The sequence below is a fragment of the Caretta caretta genome, chromosome 20 (genome assembly GCF_965140235.1).
Source record: "Caretta caretta isolate rCarCar2 chromosome 20, rCarCar1.hap1, whole genome shotgun sequence".
Taxonomy (NCBI): Eukaryota; Metazoa; Chordata; order Testudines; family Cheloniidae; genus Caretta; species Caretta caretta.
The window spans coordinates 823,310-844,301 of record NC_134225.1 but is presented as its reverse complement, the minus strand read 5'-3'; the positions used below and the strand labels follow the sequence as shown (position 1 = coordinate 844,301).

General features: G+C 42.7%; 1 protein-coding gene across 3 annotated transcripts in view; it reads right to left on the bottom strand.

Annotated features, from left to right (window-relative positions):
• SCN8A (sodium voltage-gated channel alpha subunit 8) overlaps window positions 1-20,992 on the bottom strand; it is a 164,172-nt gene that overhangs the window by 7,417 nt on the left and 135,763 nt on the right. For all 3 annotated transcript variants that reach the window (XM_075121579.1, XM_048831660.2, XM_048831668.2), the window contains 7 exons: window positions 20,111-20,284; window positions 13,118-13,240; window positions 6,953-7,237; window positions 6,365-6,418; window positions 4,464-4,601; window positions 3,004-3,108; window positions 612-882 (listed from right to left, as the gene is read on the bottom strand). In XM_075121579.1, coding sequence (XP_074977680.1) covers window positions 612-882; window positions 3,004-3,108; window positions 4,464-4,601; window positions 6,365-6,418; window positions 6,953-7,237; window positions 13,118-13,240; window positions 20,111-20,284 — 1,150 coding nt within the window. The remainder of the gene's footprint in view (window positions 1-611; window positions 883-3,003; window positions 3,109-4,463; window positions 4,602-6,364; window positions 6,419-6,952; window positions 7,238-13,117; window positions 13,241-20,110; window positions 20,285-20,992) is intronic.

Below are 20,992 nucleotides of genomic sequence, written 5' to 3'. Positions count from 1 at the left end.
AGGTTAGTCCAAAGATATGGGGACTTTTCCAGTAGGGTGAATGCCATCTTTCAAGTGACTCTGGAGTAATTTATGCATTTGCCATAAAAGAAACACAAATCTGAAAACAAAAAGTGAATTCCAGGAGCCCAGTTTCAGCCATTAATTCCAACCCAAACTGGAATCCAGAAGTTGTAAATCCCTCATTGATTGAGGACAAAAAACGAACAACACTTTGTCGAGAGGCACCAGAGCATTCCAGTCTCAGAGTGGTTTATAAGCATTAGTTATTTAAGCCTTGTAATACCCCTGCGAAGCAGGTTATATTCCTGTTTTAGATGTGAGAAAGTGAGATGTGGAAAAGTGTTTTACCCAGTTTTACGCAGTGAGTGAGTGGCACAGCAGGGAAACACCAGAGTCTTGACTTTCAACCTTTTGCTTTAACTACTAGATCATGTTCTCCTCCCAGAGCTAGAAATAAAACTCAGGAGTCCTGCCTCTTTAATTGCTGGGCCACATTCCATTTCACACCATCCTGCAGACACCTACTTCTAGTGAAGGCAGCTTATCCAGCGTGCGTGTCAGGAAGGGCACTGCACCCCACAAGCTGCTGCACTAGCTACTCCACTTACCCACGACGGACAGAATCACGACCACGAAGTCAAAAATGTTCCATCCAATGGTGAAATAATAGTGCCGCAAGGCAAACATCTTCAGCACGCACTCACAGGTGAAGAGGATGACGAACACCAGGTTGATCCACCAGAGGATGTCTGACATCTGGCTACTCTGTGTGTCTGTTTCTACCATCATGGTCACCATGTTGAAGCAGATGAGCATCATGATGATGATATCGAATGCTTGCTGAGTGACAAGGTCAAAGACAGCGCCTTGGATGCTGTTCTGCATTACAGGAGAGGAGCCATGGATGGGGCGGGGCGGGAACACAGAGAGGAAAGGTTTAGCAAGGACTGCTAACAAACAAATCTACCCGTTAGATAAAGGGACACAATTTGCCCCTGATCTACCAAGCCTAGTATCCCTCTTTTGGGAGGCCCTACTCACTATTCCAGTGTCTTCAGACTGGAGAGAAAATGGTGGCTGTCCAACATGTGATCAATTAACACCCCAAAGCATAAGAACAGTCATATTGGATCAGAATAAAGGTCCATCTAGCTCGGTATCCTGTCTTCCGACAGTGGCCAATGCCAGGTGCCCCAGAGGGAATGACCGGAACAGGTGATCATCAAGTGATCCATCCCGTCGCCCATTCCCAACTTCTGGCAAAAGAGGCTAGGGACATCATCCCTGCCCATCCTGGCTAATAGCCATTGATGGACCTATCCTCCATAAATTTATCTAGTTCTTTTTTGAACACTGTTATAGTTTTAGCCTTCACAACATCCTCTGGCAAGGAGTTCCACAGGTTGAATGTGCGTTGTGTGAAAAAAAAATACTTCCTTTTGTTTTATACCTGCTGCCTATTAATTTCATTTGGTGACCCCTAGTTCTTGTGTTATGAGAAGGAGTAAATAACACGTCCTTATTTACTTTCTCCACACCAGCCATGATTTTATAGATCTCTATCAGATCCCCCCTTAGTTGGCTTTTTTCCAAGCTGAAGAGTCCAAGTTTTATTAATCTCTCCTCAGATGGCAGCCATTCCATACCCAATCATTTTTGTTGCCCTTTTCTGAACCTTTTCCAATTCCAGTATATCTTTTTTGAGATGAGGTGACCACATCTGCACGCAGTATTCAAGATGTGGGCGTACCATGTATTTATATTGAGGCAATATGATATTTTCTGCCTTATTATCTATCCCTTTCTTAATGATTCCCAACATTGTTTGCTTTTTTGACTGCCGTTGTGCATTGAGTGGATGTTTTCAGAGAACTATCCACAATGACTCCAATATCTCTTTCTTGAGTAGTAACAGCTAATTTAGACTCCATCATTTTATATGTGTCATTGGGATTATGTTTTCCAGTGTGCATTACTTTGCATTTATCAACATTGAATTTCATCTGCCATTTTGTTGCCCAGTCACCCAGTTTTGTGAGGTTCCTTTGTAGCTCTTTGCAGTCTGCTTGGGACTGAACTATCTTGAGTAGTTTTTTATCATCCGCAAATTTTACCACCTCACTGTTTACCCCTTTTTCCAGATCATTTATGAATATGTTGAATAGGGCTGGGCCCAGTACAGACTCCTGGGGGACACCACTATTTACTCTTTCCATTCTGAAAACTGACCATTTATTCCTACCCTTTGTTTTCTACATTTTAAGCAGTTACCAATCCATGAGAGGACCTTTCCTCTTATCTCATAACTTAACTTTGCTTAAGAGCCTTTGGTGAAGGCTTTCTGAAAATACACTATATCCACTGGATCCCCCTTGTCCACGTGCTTGTTGACCCCCCTCAAAGAATTCTAGTCGATTGGTGAGGCATGATTTCTCTTTACAAAAACCATGTTGACTCTTCCCCAACCAATTATGTTCATCTATGTATCTGACAATTTTGTTCTTTACTATAGTTTCAGCCAGTTTGCCCAGTACAAAGTACTTGTAATGAAATGTAATTACCAGTGCTACAGGCTGCCCAAATCTTATCACCAGCATATCCATGCTCTTTGCTGAGAGCCTTGAAGGCCAGTGCTATTATCCACATTTAGAGATGGGGAGCAGAGGCACTGAGAGACCAGTGTGACCTGCCCAAGGTCCCACTGGAAGGCTGTGGTTAAACAAGTAATTGAACTCAGGTCTCCTGAACCTTAGGCTAGCATTATAACTACGGAGCCATCCTTCCTCTCAGATGCTAAACTCTCAGGACTGGCTCCAGCTGGCAAATCAAGTACGACACACAATGACTTTCTCGGATTATTACACCTGCAGTATAACAAGGCATTGTGGAGTCTAGAGTGAATCTTCAAAGCAATGGGCACTGGTATGAGGGGGCTCAGCACTGTTGAAAATTGGCCCCATAGTTATTGTTCCTCTAGCTCCTGTTAAATCACACACTTACCAGAGGCCGGGGAATAGGTTTCTGAGGTTTCTTTGAGCCAAGTTTTTTCATGGCATTGTAGTATTTCTTTTGTTCTTCTGTCATGAAGATATCCTGACCTCCAAAGTAAAAGAGGAGAAGTAAAAAAGAAAGCTGGTTATAATCAGTCCATGCACATTAAGGGAAAGGGATCACAGGACAGGCTCAGCTACTAGGCTACATGCTGTGGGGCAAACTTTCTTATTTAGATAGAAATAATTTGCACCAGATTCCAAAATTATTGAAGTTATTCTGCAAATTACCCTGGCTCGCAGACCATCTGCTAACACAGTTTGGTGGCTGCGTTACCGGTGCAACTCCCTCACTTCAGGCTTGGAGTGAAAGAAGAGGCAGAGAGTGGCCGAGACTTCTGGCATATCCCACTTCCATTCTCTTATGGAATTTCACAGACTCATAGAAATATAGGGCTGGAAGGGACCTCAAGAAGTCATATTGTCTATCCCCCAAAATGAGGCAGGATTAACTACATCTAGACCATCCCTGACAGGTGTTTGTCTAACCTGTTCTTAAAAATCTCAAAGGACAGGAATTCCACAAGCTCCCTAGGTGGCCTGTTCCAGTGTTTATCCTATAATAAGTTTTTCCTCATATCTAGCCTAAATCTCTCTGCAAACTGAGCTGATTACTTCTTGTTCTATCCTCAGTAGATATGGAGAACAATTGATGACTGTCCTCTCTATAACAACCTTTTACATATTTGAACATTATGATCCCAGCCAGCTTTCTCTAGACTAAGCATGCCCAATTCTTTCAACCTTTCCTCATAGGTCAGGTTTTCTAACGTCATTTTTGTCATTCTCCTCTGGACTCTCTCCAATTAGTTCACATCTTTCTTCAAGTGCGGTGCCTAAAACTGGGCACGGTTCTCTAGATCAGGCCTCGCCAGTGTTGAACAGAGCACCACACTATCAACTCATAGTCAGTTTGCGATCGATCCACTATAAGCCACCCCATCCCTTTCTGCAGTACTGTTGCCTAGCCAGTTATTCTCCACTCTGTATTTGTGCCATTGATTTTTCTCTCCTAAGTGTAGTACTTTGCTGGAATTGAAGGTCTGAAATAAAGACATGACTACAAAATAGAGACATGAATGAAAATCAAGGTGTGTTTAGGGGAATCTACAACTTTTCTGAACCTCACTAAAGTTTGGGCAAAGATTAAGTTGGTTCTTGTTTTATTGCAACTTGTTTGCCCAGCCCCCTTCCTTAAACAGGCACTGGGGGCAAGTCGATAAGGGTTGTTAAGAGTCACAAACAGTCTGCAATGCTAAGTTCTAAGCGATGAGGCTCAACACCGGAATCACTGAGTGAAGTTCTATGGTGACATTACGCAGGAGTGTCCTGACCTTAAAATCCATTCATCTGTTTGTCCGGCAAATAGCCCAGATCTGCCTCTTTAACCAATAAAAAAAGTGGACCTATCTTTTTCTTTTGTTGATTGAAGTTATCAATGATGACACCAATAAACAAGTTCAGGGTGAAAAAGGAGCCAAAGATGATGAAGATTACAAAGTAGATGTACATGTAGATGTTGTCCTCATACTTGGGTTGCTCTTCTTGCTGAATGCGGGGATGGGGAGAGAAACAGACATTGCAAAGACAGTATAAACTATTGGTACAAAGAGCTGTTGTCTCAGTTCAAGGGTCTGTGTTAGACTAGGAAGGTGGCATGTGGCTCTTCTGGAACTTTTCTACCTTTCTTTCTTTCTTTCTTTTTTTTTTGGTTAATTTTGTGCTGGTGAAACGTGCCTCACTGGCAGCATGTGCTCACCTGCCGAGCTCCAGTACGCTTCCCCATCAGCACATCCCAGGGGAGCTCTGATGAAGACGGGAGTTCAGTCTCCACCTACATTCAGACCTTTACACTTCTGGCTGCAACGAGCTGCCAGCTTGGATGGTGTTTTTTATGATGTGATAAGCAGGAACTGGACCCAGTCCCACCCAAAATCTTTTCACATAGGGGGCACCAAACAGCCATCAGATAGGATGAATTTATGATCACAACCAATCTGGGCCAGACTTGAGCTGGTTACCTAGAGGAGAAAGCATCTGTAAAAGTTTTACCAATCCTGAGCTATCTCCTTCCCAACACAGGTTCTATAATTAAGGTCCTGGAGCCCTCCCTTTTGCAGATTTCTAACCAGGGCTCTGGAGCAACCAAGAAAATGCCATCAGAGAACCAATCCCTGTTTATGCACTGAAGCCAGTGCCTACTGAGACAGGACTTTGGGGGAAGGCTTAGTCACAGCTCTGACTCAGTTATTTATTTCACTATGGAGCCTCAGTATCTTTCTTGATTTAAGGAGCTTCCAGTGACCTGGAAGAGAACACCGGCCTAAATCCCACTTCAGTGCAACTGGAGGACACTTTGATGGTAATACACAAACTTCTTAAATGAACCTGATTACCCACCTTCGAATCATTAGTAAAGCCAAAAACCCTGATTTTTGGAAGTGTGACACACTCACAGCTCCCCTCAACTTCAACTGGAGTTTTGGGTGTGCAGCCCATAAAATAGCCAGTGATTTGCAAATCAGAGAGGAACCATAAAATCAGGGCAGGAACACACACTGTGAAGGTTAATATCTTGCGTTTAAAAACAGTAAGAACCTCAGATGAGGAAACAGTGAAAACGAAAACAGTTTAAATATTCCCCCCCCCCCCCCCATTCATGCTGTTTGCCTTTTTGTCTTTCTCTCAACATGAAACAGTGAAATCAGAGTAGTCATTTTCTTCTGTTTCTTTTTATAGTCAGTTTCATTTTCTGGTTCTGAGGACAGCACATTTGGGGTCCCATCACTGACTGAAAAAAAAGTTTTTTAAATTCCAAATTCCATTTTACTTGAAACTAAGAAGAAGAAGAAGAAGAAAAAAGAAAATATTGGTGTTTACTCTACCCTGGCACCATGCAGGTACATCATGGGTGCCAGGCAGCTAGAATTTACCTCTAAGCCTGGGCAGGGGTACATGGCAACTATGCAGCTAATATTCCTGCCATTGGACTGGAATAGGAGCCAAGGTGTGGCCAAAGAATCCGTGAAATGGCAGACCTTGCAGCTATATCCCCTTCCTCCCCAAGGTGTTCCCCCACCCCGTGTCCAAAGATGAAATAAACATCCCCTTGCACTCCTTCTGTGCTGTAATTCTCCTAAAGTGAACCTCACTCTTTTAGGTTCTGTACAACATCCTTTAATGGATAATAATGCTGTAACTGCAGGAAATGCAACCGAATGATCACTATTGCAAATAAATAAAAACAATAAGCACAATTTAAGAATAAGAAGTGGAATTTTGGAGGAGGGGTTGTGGGGAACGTGCTTTACCTTTCTGGAATCTACCGCTGCATACATGATATCCATCCAGCCCTTGAAAGTAGCCTAGTGAAGAAAAGCACATATTCTTTTAGAGGGAAGTAATTTAAAATGAGCCTGGATAGATTAGATGTGTGGTACAGAACTGTATGAGGGGAGGTCTCACTTACTCTCTTGCTTTCCCTTTATAAGGCACTATTTAATTTCACCTGTTGCAGATCTGTGATTTTTATGGGCAATTTATTTGAATCTGCCTTTTTCTCATGAAGTGGAGAACTTCATATACATTTTTAAAGACATTTTATTGTTGCCTCATTAAATCCAGGGTTTGGTGGGGTCTTAAAAATTGCATAATTAAAAGTGTTTTTTAAAAAATAGACTGGATAGAGCTCTCTGGGAATACAGGGTTAGAGGCACCCCAGGCAGGGCCAAATGTGCAACTTATGTCAAAATGAGGCTCAATGGCCTGATCCAATGTACATTCAAGTCAACAGGAGTGTTGAATTAGGGGCGTAAGAGGGAAAAACCTAGAGATGGAGATGGTCTGTTAGAAGATCTAACATCTACTGTGGGCTTGGAGGTGGGAAAGGCAAAACTTACAATTTGGAGAAGCGCCAGGTATCCTGCCCCAACATTGTCAAAGTTAATTTTCACGTTCTTCCATCGGATCTCAGTGGAGTTGGGCGGCATCAGTGCTTCACAATCAGTCCTGTTGTTAACTATCTCTATTTCGAAGCGCTCCTCAGATGTCTCGTTAAAGCAGTAATGGTATTTCCCAGCAAACAGGTTAACCCCCATAATGCTGAAAATCAGCCAGAAGATAAGGCAGACCAACAACACATTCATAATGGAAGGGATAGCGCCAACCAGGGCGTTGACAACCACCTGCGTTGGAAGGGGTGGGAGAAAGTTTTAGTATAAAACAGAAGACAGTAGGCAGCAAGCATTAATACAGCTGTTTTTCGGGGGGAATAGGAGGCGAGGCCACTGACAGGTCCGTGGCTTTTAGTCTAGACTAGAGTTTGCAGTAAATTATTTCCAAGTGGCTAAAGGTTCTGTTTAGAAGCCCACTGGATACTGGGCTAGATGGACCATTGGTCTGACCCAGTCTGGCTGTTCTTATGTTCATCTGTTGAGATCCTGTTTATTTTAAAAACAGGGTGAGTTCTTTTTGGATCTGCTGACTTTGAGTTTGTTTTTTTGTGGGTGTGGGTGTGTGTTTGTGCGTGCATGTGTACAAGAATTGCTTTTAAATAATTTTGATTGCCAAAGGGAAAAAATGATGTTACTGAGTGAGGCTGGGCTCAAACTCTCTTCACAATAATCAATAGACTCCTACCTGACTAATTGCTCAAAGCCAGGTCCAAGGATATTGCTCATGGATTTGGAGGAATTTATCAGCCAGTGGCCCTTATGGCCATTCCCCACTTTAAAACAAGGCTGTGGTCACTTACAGACCCGCTTCCTGCTCCCACTGAGGTCAGTGGGGAATTCTGAGCCATTGACTTCAATGGGAGCAGGATCGAGCCCTAAAATTGTTCTCTTAAGACTAAGCCATGAGTCAGTGTAAACATCAAGATAATATTTGTGACTAAGCAAGGCGACCATGTTGTCTCAGGCAAATAGCTGAGCATGCAGGTTTGCAAGCTCAAGAAGAAAGAAAAGCCATATTCCCTTCTCCAAACTGCAGCAAATAAAACAGGAAGTGGTGTGCTGTTTGGTCACAGCTCATCTTTTCACCATTTCCTAATTTGAGTCTCAGAAATTTGGAGCGGTGTTTCCCCAAGCCCTCTCCTGACAAACACATGGCAGAATTTAAGCTCTCATGCTTTTAACGTAGCCAGGCCAGTGGGATATTAAATCTTTTATTACAATTCTCCTATATTAGGTTCCTTTAGTAAATTAAAATTTTAAACTGTTTCATCCCTTCTGTCTAGTGTCAAAGAGGAACACTAATCAAAGTTCTAGTCAAACACACTGGTTTCAGGCATTCTGTAATTCAGGGTTTAAACAATAAATATATGACAATTAATAACAATGTGGACTCCTCATAGCACTTTTCAGGCAGGTCTCAAGGTACTTTACAAAGAGTCAGAAAAGCAATTGGGGTGGGAGTTGCAGTGACTCTTTGCTTCCTAAGGCATTTTCATTATCACTGAAATGCTGATGGTGGCCTAAGCACAGAACTGGCAATCAGATCTTCTGTTCCTGACTCTGCCACTAACTGGCTGCTATGACCCTGAGCAAGTCATTTTGCCTTTCTGAGCCTCAGTTTCCCTACCCAAAATAGAGGTGTCAGAGTCAGGTACAGAACCCAAGTTTCAGCTCTTCCTTAAACCACCAGATCACAGCTGTTCCTCAAAAGAAGTCACGGTTAATGAAAATGCCCTAGGTAGTAAATAGTCACTACACCAGCCCTCCTAGTCCTCCCTGGCAAAAAAGATCAATTAAGCCAGTGATTTGCCCTCTTGGGATGCTCTTACTATCACTTATGGGAATTAAGATATTGAATGATCCCAGTCCCTTCTACCAGTTACTTCATGCAAAATGCCAAAGTGTCTCAGCAGTCACAAATGGTGGAACGCTAACCTCCCTGGTGAGACATGTCTAAATCAGACTCTCAAACTGATCACTTTCTGCATCATTATTTCATGTTTAAATGTTTTATGTAACAAAATAATTAGTAATGATTTAGTCATGTTTCATGTTGACTCAAGTGGCTCCACTCTGTAATCCAATGGGATTTCCCTATATATGCTCACTGAAAATTATACTGGTCCTGAAAAGAGATGGACTGAAACCAGAATCTTGGATTCGCATCCCAGAAATTTAGACCCAACTCCAAACTTCATGGTTTGGCCCCATCTCTACCCCTCAATAACTTCATACAAAATCTACAGATAATTTAAATTCAGCATAATAATTGACCAGGATGCCATTTTAGCTTTTAGATGCCCCATCAACTTGGCAATGTGGCAGTAAAAGGGTTAAATACACATGTACTTCTACTGAATGATGTTTTCCCTGCAACGATTAACAGGGTTTGAGACTAATCACTAATCACTAATCCTTTAAATAGATGCTAAATACACACCTTTCCTTCCAATTACCTACTCCCCTAAGTGCACACACCACAGTGAGCATGTACTGTATTTTACAACTATTCAGATATTGGAATGCTGATATACCCCTGACAAGTTGTAGAGTAAGCATGCTGACTGGACAAATGCTCTCGCTTCCTGTAATCATTTACCTGAATAAACGGAATCAACTCACACTGTTTAAACTGATCATTATAACCATAACCAACTTTCAAAAAATCTGAGAGAGGGAACATGGCTTTTGTGTGCAGACTGTGCATTGGCAATTGACAAAAGTGCATGCATGTTTCATAGCATTACTGTCATACTTCCTGAATAATTTAAGAGCAGAGCAAGCTCTTTAAAATGCAGATTACTATGGAGTAGAGAAAAGCAAAGAACTACTTGTAATGTTTCCTTTGCAAAGGCATTTCAAATTACTGTCCTTGGGGTTGGAGGGATTGTTTTGGTACACTTATATCAAAGTCAGAACAAAAAAGAATGGAGAAAGTTACACAGTAGCACAGTTACAGTTAACCCCTTTGTATCAATTTTGCTGAAGTGAAACAGTTTCCCAATTTTAAGTATCTGTGAACCTCTCGATTTCACACCAGGTACAATTCAAAATCTCCAGGTGGGTGGGGGTAGGAATGGGAGGGGTGGGGTGGGGAGATCATTCTCTCCAGCATGATTTACATTTATTTTTTAAAATGCCATTTATTATCTATGGACTTCATACTAGTTCTTTTTCCTTTCTGATTATACTAGTCTCTGTGACCATGTTATATTGTTATATAAACCACTTTTAAGCATTAAACTTTAGCAAAAGAACACATGTCCTAATGACAAAAAAAAAATTATGAACATTGTGTTGACGTTGCAGTAGGGTGCAAATTGGTTCTTTCTGGATGAAATTCATCCTAGTGCAGAAGGACCCTTCATACCACACAAACTCCACATTTGTCCATTGTTGGAGAAGTGTACACAAAAGTGGGGGGTCCTGGGGGCCCGTCGGCTGGAGAAGCAACTGTGGAGGGGGTGCTCTAGACCCCTAACTTTGCTAGACTCCATATGAACAAGGCCTGATCATTCCGGCTTTGTGCCACTGGAACAAATTTCACCCTTTGTGATTGTGCTATGTAACTTGTAAGCCACTGTTTAGCATTAAACTAAAAGCCCTACTGGCAAGGGGGAAAACCCCTCTCCCCCACCCCCAAAGCAGATTGATATAGCCCCAGAGAGGAATCAACCCTGTTTGTATTTAGCATGTAGTTCACACAAGCCATCTTTGCTCAACCTAGATTTTAAATCTTAATAATAAATTATGCTTTTTTATAAGAATCTCAGACAGGAATTTAAGTTAAAGGCTATCCTGATAGATATACTAAATTTGTAGCTTTTGGGATATTGATATTTAATCCACACCTTTATTATGACCCAAATGATGTTAACAGTATCAAGCTGTAGACAAAGCTAGGGTGACATTCTGGCCCCACTGAAGTCAATGGGAGATTTTTCATTAATGTCAATGGGGCCAGGATTTTAGTGTGGAAAGGCTACGGATTTTTCCAAGAATGTCAGTTCAGGCGAATGTCCCACGAGCATCTCAAGGTTAAGATAAAAACACACATGGTCAATACCTGAAATCTGTTTTTAGCAGATAAAGGCCATTTCCAGTAATGATACTTCATATTAATACCATGCACTTGTATAATGCCTTACACCTAAGGATCTCAAAGCACATTACAAACAGTAATTAAATGTCTCAACACCCTTGTGAAGTATTTTTAACCTCTCTGTGCTCTGTACCAAGGGGCTAAGTGACTTGCCCAAGGTCACTCCCAAATCAGAGGCAGAATCACAGCTCCCTGTATCTGGTTCCAGCAACAAGACACTGCTGCCTCTTCATGCACTTAGGGTAAAATGTGCTCCTGCACAGGATGCGAGCACACAGCTTATGTCCACTAAGCCCTCACATTTGAGAATAAATGGGGTATAAGTAGCCATGGGGTGAATTTAACCATTGAGTTTGCTGTATGTGCCAACAGCCATGAACTGCATGAAACAATTATAATGTTTTTGGCACTGGGAAAAGGGAATCGAGAATTCTGCTTCAGCTATTTAAATTATTTTAAATTGACACAGATTTCATTCCACTATAACAAAACTGGAACTGTGGTTCTGAGGGCGGATGAGCAGGACTGGCTTTTCAGGGGCTGTACTGTGACTGTGCTATTGAAGAAATTTGCAGAAAGATTTTTATAGGATTAGCCTCATCAGGATCATTTCTGCACAGTTAAGGTCTCACTAGTGCTTTCTACACAACTCTGATATGGCCATGTTGTGTAGCTAACTTGAGGTAAGTGTATGTAGCCAACAGCGACTACCCTCAGTACAAACTATTGCTTCCACTGGATTTTCTTTATAGATATTGTAGTTTATGTCATGCCCTAGAGATCTATTTGAGAATTCCTTTAACAGGCCATTATATGCCTTAGGCCATTATTTTGCTCTAAATTACACCCGTGTAAATCCAGAGTAATTCCACTGACTCCAACGGAGTTACTCCAGAGGTGCCCTGGAGTAAATTTAGAGATTAGTATGATCTCCCAGCTGTTTTATTCCATTTCTTCTATGATACCTTTAAATTTCAGTGTGCATTTTCTTGATCTTTAGTGCAAAAGACCTAAATTAACATTTTTCACAACAGCAACAGTGAAAATCCGTTGGTCCAACATACCCTTTACCTACAGAAAGGTATGTTTTGTTGGATTGTTTTGCTTTTTTGTACATGATTATTTCAATACAAAAGGAGGGGGGAAAGCACCAAAATATAAAATCAGTGGCAAAGTAACAAGACACTGCAATCATTTCAAATGGAATCCCCATGACATTGGTGCCATCTAACAATTTCAGGAAAGCTTGTTAAGTTCAATGCTTTGCTTGTGCTTTGTTGCTAATATCACAGTGACAGGACCGGGTACCATAAAAGCATGGTAAAAGGGAGGGAGTGGAAAGGAAAGCTTCACTATCAGACAAGGCTTCCAGTCATCACCAGACTGGATTGAGAACAACAAGGTGCAACAAGAGGAATTAAACCAAAAGCTTTTTTGAAACAGCTGAGCTCTCCCCCATTTCCTTCCCGCAGGGACTAAAGGCCTGAGTTATCCAAGAAGGAGAAGCAGCTTTTTACTGACTTACATACATTAGATATTTTTATAAACCCTTTAAATTCTCCTTTGATTAAATCCCACCAGCTCCCACTGTGGCCAACACCTTGGGGGAGAGAGGGGGAAGACATTTGAGGTGGTTCGAATTCTGCTTCTTTGCACCTGGTGATTCTCCCTAGATAAAAAAAGTTACAGCTGAAAAGCCCCCTCAGATGCTAGAGGTAAAAGCCAGGCCAAATGAGAACAGCCAAGTGTTGAACATGTTCTGCGAATGGCATGTGGTTTGGGCCAATAATTAATGTAATGAGGCAGCTAAATGTATCTCCCTTCTTTAAAAGGGGAGTGTGCAGCAGAGGGCAGGGTAAGGGGACATAAACAGGGGTGTGTGATCAAGTTAGCAGCTGCATCATGATTCTGCCTGGAATTATCTTTCCACCAGTTTGATCAGTTCTAGCATGCTTAAAAAAACCCGCTCCACAGGCATGCAGAAGGATCAGCTGCTAATGGCATCTTACCCTCATCCCCTCAAATCTGGACAACGCTCTTAAAGGCCTCAAAGCTCTTAGTGTCCTAAGGGACTTTATGGCACCTAGTTCCGAGTAGCCCAGGGCATTAGCTACAAGGCTGACTAAAGAGACCTACACAGAAAACAAAAAGAAAAAGAAAAAAAAAAAAGAAAAAAGGTTCCAAACTGTTAGAACGAATCCCCTAGCACTGATTGCCCAGCCCAGACTGCAGGTCTGGGGCCCCCATAGATAAATGCCGAAGACATGACACCAGCTGCCTACTTCACTTGACTGAAACGACCTGAAAGGAAATAATGCGGTTGAGAGAGGCATAAGAAAAAAACAAAGGGGAAAAAAGAAGTGAGAGAGAGGCAGAGACACACAGACGGAAACAGGGTCTGTTGGAAGGAGGAGCCCAAACGGATGACAAGAACCTTACCCTGGCCCTTTTATTGTCTGCAGGGTCCAAGCAGCTCCCATTAAATTAAGCCAGACAAATTTTAAAGGTACCTGTGAGAAAGAATACAGATAAATACACACACTGCACAAATTGTCCTGCTCAGCTTATTCAAAGAGCAGTCGCCTCACTCATTCCTGGTGGCGGTGTTCTTTCTACAGCAGTGACCACTGAGGAATAGAGTTTATTACTTTATATCAAAAACATAAGAATAATTTTGGGGGTGGATTGGTATCATAAAATACTGAACACCCTTGGCTTTAAAGCACTCCGTTTCAAATTTCTATCACTTTTAAACCTGACTTTTTGGTTCTGCTAACACAGCACTTCTCTAGCATCTCCATACAAAGATTTGCAAAGGATGCAGAGCTTAATCATCACTGAGCATCACAACCTGCTTTGAGGGGGGGGGTAGTATAATCACCCCATTTTACAAATGGAGAAAGTGAGGCACGTGATAACGACATGACTTGCTCAGAGTCACACAGTGGGGCTATGATAAAGCTGGGGATAGAATCTAGACGTCCTAAGTCCACTGTGCTCTGCCTTAACCCCAAAGCCATCCTTTTTTGTTAAAGATCATGGCTTAGAATACAACTTAGGGTCCATTACTGTGAGCTACGGAATGTCCTCAGTAGGTGCTGAGGGCAACTAAGCCTCTTGCAGGACTGGGTCCTTATCCTGTGAATTCAAAGGGACCTTCTGCCCGTAAAGTACCATGTACACTTAATGGCGCTACAGACATGATCCAATTTCCATTTCAGTCACTGGAAAGACTCCTGTTTATGACACTGGGATGTGGATAGGGTCCTGTATAATAACTGTCCTTCACCATCAACACATTCATCGGCCTCCCATGAGAGCGCTTGTGATTTAAAATCAACCACTGTTACACTACAGAGACACATAAGGACAAGTATCTAAACCATTTAAAAATGTCAGTTGATCATTATGTATCATGAAATAACTGAGCCCTTACACAGCCATTTTCCTTATCAATCATTAGCTAGTTAATCCTCATAACAGGATGCAGTTCCTAACAGTGAATTTTTATCCTCCTTTAAAACACGGAGAAACTGAGGCATTCAGCGGTAAATGAACTTCAAGGATGATGCCAGTTCATTCTAGAAATGGGCTCAAGGAACCAAATTCAGGACCAGATTTCTAATGCTCCAATATTCAGGGATGCTTTGGTCTGGGCTATTGATTCAAGTCTCTCTGAGTACATCTACATGGCAAAAAACCGCAGCAGTGAGTCTCAGAGACTAGGTCAACTGACTTGGGGAGGTGGGAGGGGCTCTCAATGTAAGCCTAAAATAGCAGGGTAGATGTTCAGGCTAGAACCTGGGCTTTGAAACCCTGTGAGGTGGAAGCCTGGCTCCAGCCCAAACCTAAAAATCTACACTGCTGTTTTTAGCCCTGCAGCTCAAGCCCTGCGAGCCTGAGTCAGTTAACCTGGGCTCTGAGACTGCTGCTGCAGGGAGGTGGGGGTTGGAGGGGGTTGCTGTGTAGATGTATCCTCTGTCATATTTATGACAGCTGTCTTCTTGCTTGATATGCAGTGGTTTGGACCAGGGACTGTCAGAGCTGAAAGTATGAGTATGTACTTCCTGATGTGAAGAGTCAGACGGGGGCCGCAACAGATCAGAGATAGAAGGGGACACACAATACATGGACCTGGGGGTTACATAGTCATGGTCTATCACAGTTTTCCAGAACAGTAACTCTACCCAGTATGAGACACATTATTTTTCTCTTCCCTCACCATAGTCACATACATTTGAGCTTGAGTCACATACCCTGCCAGGTACAGGGAGATGAACACCAAGGTTAAGGGATTTAGGAGTGAAGGAATCTCATTCTAAAGCAAGAAAAGAGTTTAGTAATCTCAGCCACTGCCCACTTTTTTCTGACAGAAGCATCAGGATCTTTGGTATCTCGGAAAAAGCAGGTGCATTTCAGTGTTTCAAATACGCCCCGAAATGAGCGTGGCGTGTGGACATGCGTTTGAACTGATCTGTGGGAGGAGCTGCCTGAGGCATGTGTAAGGGGGCATGGAGGAAGTGGGATTGCTGACATTGTAGGATGAAGATTCAATTTCATTTTACTGCTCATGAATAGGACTCCTGCTTTTCTCCATCTTCAGATTTGACCATCACCAGCTGGTTCACAGCAGTGGGCAGGAGGCGACATTTTTAAGCGTTTGTCCATGTGCCCTTGGTTACTCTTAGAAGCAGCCTCACAGTGGCCTTCATGGAACACATTCTATCTACTCTGGAAAGTCGCAGGGCTGCACTGATGCTGGTGGGTATGAACCATTGTTCCAGCAAGTGCCGGTATTTCAGACACGAGCCTGAGTCCATTGCCTTAGCCTCTGCTCCCATCCTACATTAGAAAGAGCTTTCTTACATGAGAGAACACACAGGGATTCTTCACTAATGTCAAAGAAATGCCTCACATAGGAGCTTTAGTTTATATCAGAGACAAGCAGAAGCGATATAGTTTTAAGTTCAAGTTCTTCTAACCCATCTCAACCAGTGCTGCACAGCAGTGTTGTCAGCCCTGGGCATGAGCTCAAGGCAGCCTGGCCTACTGACTAGAAACTTAGATTCAGAGAAACAGATCTGTGCATCAAAAGACATCAGCTATAAGCTTCCATGAGAATTGACTCATTGTGCTGAGCGAGACCTTGGTCTGCAGGTAAAAACCTCTAATGATCACAGGATGTAGCAAGCTGTGCTGTTAGGAGGCATGCCTACTGTAACTCTGCCTAGTGGGGAGGAAGGAATAAGGCTAGAAATGGCTCCAAAGCGGAGCAGCTCTTGTACGTGCTGCTCATATCAAAAAATCTACAGCCCTGCTTCATCACCAAAGACCAAGTGAGGGGTTTCAGATCCAAACTTCAGGATATGGGTGGGAGTGTCTGGACCTAGGATCATCTCTAATGTACTCACAATGCAGAAGTAATTCAAGCATTTCAAGTACAAAACAACCAAGACTTCATTCACTGAGCCCCTCACCCTTAGATTAATGCCCTGGTCCCTAATGTGAACAAGACAAGAAATAGTGGAACTTACAAAAGAATATTTCAACCTTCAATGGCATTATTCAGTATTATATACTCAATTCACTGGAAACTTCAATAGGCTGTTTAGTGGGCATTGGTACATGCCAAAAGTAATCCCGATGGACTGAAAAGCAGAAGCCTTAATTATTATTACCCAGAAAGAGACTCTTTCTTCACATGTATACCCAGCAAGCTTTAGGAATCAGAGGAGGAGGGTTATTTACCAATGCTACCAAACCTGAAAAATAACATTCAAGAATATTGTTATATTTAAATGCTTATTTCCTCTTATTTACTGTTCCCATCATGAGATTCAACTCAAACTCCACTTCTGCCATTTTAGAGGCTTTAAAAGGATCTGCTCTGGCAGAGATCCTTACTCTAGCGGTAATCTGATGCTTTGAAAGAAGTGAACAAATCTGTACTGCATTTGCCAATTGTGCAATACTGCACTTCCTGACCCCAGCTGGAATTAGCTCACACCATGAAGCATGAGGACAGAGTAACCTTTACAATTTTTCTCCTACCTAGCTTAACTACAGGCCTTTTCTTATTAAAGTATATCTAATCCATTTAATCTTGCTCAACCATTTTCCTCAATCCAGTTTAGGAGGGGTTAAGGGTCTGGTCTTGGAGTTTTAATTTTAGTCTTGTGTTTCACTATATAGTAAAACAAGAGAGAATTACATATTCACTAGACTTTACAGATCAGAAGAGTTACTTAGGACCTGTGTTTCGAGGAGGGGCACCCAAGTGAGCAGAGACCAAACAGGAAACTTTGCATATCCATTTTACTACAGTAAATATCAGATAATTTGATCCCACTTTTGGCTCCACGTTAGCAGTTCCCCAACACACTAGGGAAAATTCTTCCATCTACTCAGATATTTCTAGAGTTCCCATAGCCATTGTACAGCACAATGACAGGTTTCAGAGTAACAGCCGTGTTAGTCTGTATTCGCAAAAAGAAAAAGCGTACTTGTGGCACCTTAGAGACTGACCAATTTATTTGAGCATAAGCTTTCGTGAGCTACAGCTCACTTCATCGGATGCATACTGTGGAAACTGCAGAAGACATGTACAGAAGAAGACTTGTACAGCCCAAGTAAATCCTACTCAGAAAAAAAAAGTTACTCACCTTCTCATAACTGTTGTTCTTCGAGATGTGTTCTTCACATCCATTCCATTCACGGTGTGCGCGCGCTGCGTGCACGGTCGTCTGAAAGTTTTCCCTTAGCAGCTCCTGGAGTGGCACCTTCATGGCGCTCAATATATAATCCTGCCGACCCAGCCCCCCTCCCCTTCAGTTCCTTCTTGCCAGCTACTCCGACAGAGGGTAAAGGAGAGTGAGCAGTGGACTGGATGTGAACAACACATTCCAAAGAACAACAGTTACGAGAAATTTCAGAGGAACAGCCGTGTTAGTCTGTATTCGCAAAAAGAAAAGGAGTACTTGTGGCACCTTAGAGACTAACCAATTTATTTGAGCATGAGCTTTCGTGAGCCACAGCTCACTTCATCAGATGTGATCACATCTGATGAAGTGAGCTGTGGCTCACGAAAGCTCATGCTCAAATAAATTGGTTAGTCTCTAAGGTGCCACAAGTACTCCTTTTCTAGTTACGAGAAAGTGAGTAACCATTTTTTTCTTCTTCGAGTGCTTGTTCACGTCAATTCCAATGAGGTGACTCCCAAGCTCTCCCCCGGAGATGGGGTTGGAGTTAAGGAATCGCTGACTGGAGCATTGCTCTGCTGAATGCCGCATCATCTCTGGAATGCTGGGTGATAGCATAGTGAATGTTAAATGTATGCACTGATGACCAGGTTGCCCCTCTGCAGATCTCCTGAATGGGGATCTGGGCCAGGAAAGCTGCTGACTAGGCTTGTGCCCTTGTGAAGTGTACTGTAATAACCGAGGCTGGGACCTTAGCCAGCTTGCAGCGTGTGCGGATGCAGTCTGTGATCCAGGAAGAAATGCATTGGGAAGAGACCGGGAGCCCTTTCATCCGGTCTGCCACAGTAAGAAACAGCTGGTTCCATTTCCTGAAAGGCTTAGTGTGCTCGATGTAGATTAGAAAACTACAGGCTAAAGAAGAAAACTAAGGGAAGCACTTGCAATGCAAGTGAACGCAGTTCCAATGGCCGTCACGGACGGTAAGAAGGAACTGAAGGGGGGTTGGGTTGGGTTGGCAGGGTTATATATTGAGCACCATGAAGGCGCCACTCCAGGGGGCTTCAGAGCCAACCTGACGGGAGCTGCTAAGGGAAAACTTTCCAATGACTGTGCACGCAGCGTGCGCACACCCTGATTGGAATCGATGTGAACAATCACTCGAAGAAGAATTTTCCATCTCCCAGCAAGAGACTCAGAAAGGCCTTTTCTCAGCTTAATTTTCTATCATTTGTCTGGGCTGATTGGTGCAGCAGGTCCTCTGGGCCCTCAGCTAGGACACTGCCTCACAGATGGATGTTTTGAATGCACACAAATACAATTTTCAGAAGTACCTGAGGAACATGGGAGCCTAAAATCCCATTCTGAGAAGGGACTCTAGCACTTCAAAGGCTGAGTCATGTAGGTGCTTTTGAAAATGTTACCTATCATGTTTTAAATACTTTTGTTGTTTTCTATTCCATAAATTATCTAGCTAACATTTCCCTTCTTCTCCTATTCATTTTATCCCTTCAGTGTATTCCTTCAACCAGCTCTCTTTATGTGGGTCTCTATGCTAGTTTGTCCATGTTGAAGGTCTACCCCTTTGATCAACTTACATCTACCCTACACCAAGTTGCTGTCCATATCCCCAAATGTCAGGATCAGCCCTTTTCTTCTGGGTATTGGATCCTCTTTAGCAAAGAGGAATAAAGACAAACTTTATCTAGCCTTGTAAGGGTTTTCTTCACTTGAACTGAAAGTACCTGGAGTTCTACAAAGCTTTGAACAGACCCATTGGCCTGAGCACCCAATATCCAGAGTGTGCATGGATGTCACCAGGTGGCAGCATTGAAAGATTCCACCTGCTGAACTTTCTCCCATTGGTGTCTCATACAAACTATGTGGAGACAGAAGATGTCGCTTCAGCTGGCCTGGAGTCAGGGTATGTTCATTTGTAGCACAAATTCTTTACACTCTACTGAACTCTTTCTATAACTTCCTCAATGTACAGGTCCTTCAGAAAGAGCAATGCTAACACAGCATGAGCCAGAGGATGGAAACCCTTCCTTTGTACGTATCTATTAAGACCTGTGGTGTAGAAATTCCGCAGTCGCATAGAACAATCCCCAGTAGCTCTGCTTGTCTGGATGGTTCTGTACTTTTCCCAGTTTTGGAGAGCTATGTACACATGGGATTGAACCCACTTCCTAGTGAGATACATCATCTATTGGACCCTTTTCATGAGCACAGCGTTACACCCCCATCCCCACCCCCCAGATAAAATTTATTTTTCCCAGCCAGAGATAAGAAGCAGAAAATACATACAGCCACAATGAGGAAATCCAGCCAGCACCAGGCGTTGGTGAAGAACTTGACGAATCCGTAAGCGCACCACTTCAGCAACATCTCCAGAATGAAAATGTAGGTGAAGACCTTGTCTGCATACTCCAGCATGGTCCGGATGGTCTTTCTCTGTTCTATGTAAATATCCTCAAAGGCCTGGGAAATAATCAAATGCCACTTGTCATTACATAAGATTTGCCACTGAATGTGCAACAAACCAGCAGCTCATTTAAATGAGGGTAAGCTGCACCAGTGGAAGTCATTTTTTACACCAAGGCAGCACATTTGCACGGATGCAAAGAAGTCCAGTGTAGACAAGCCCATGGAGACAGATTTTCAAAGGAACTCAGCTTCCTTTTAGGCACCTAATTGAGGGACAGTTTTTCAAAAGTGCTCAGCACCCAGTATCTCCTATTGTGATGCTTACAGATTTTCAAAACAGCTCAGCTCTCAACATGCATCTAGTGTGCTGAGCTCTTCTGAAAATCTTACAATTTATTTTGATGCCTAAATGGAAGCTGAGCACTTTAAAAAATAAAAATAAAAAAAAATCCAGCTCCAGTTATGGGTGCAGAGACCCTCTGAGCAGTCTGGCCAAAGGTACGAAAGAGAAGCTGGAGAAGCACGGGAATTCTGTTGAACTCGAATTTGCAGCTTAAATGTACTGCATTTTTTCATTCACTGTATAGCACAATCCACTAAATACCCAAGAAGCTGATTCTCATCAAAGATCTGGGAAAAAATCAGATGAGGTCTTTCACTAGTAGGAGAACTTCATCCTCTAGAAACATGGCTGCAGCATCAGAACCATGCATCCCAGTTTGCACCCACACAGTGCCTCCAATCTGAAGGTCTCCAGGAGCT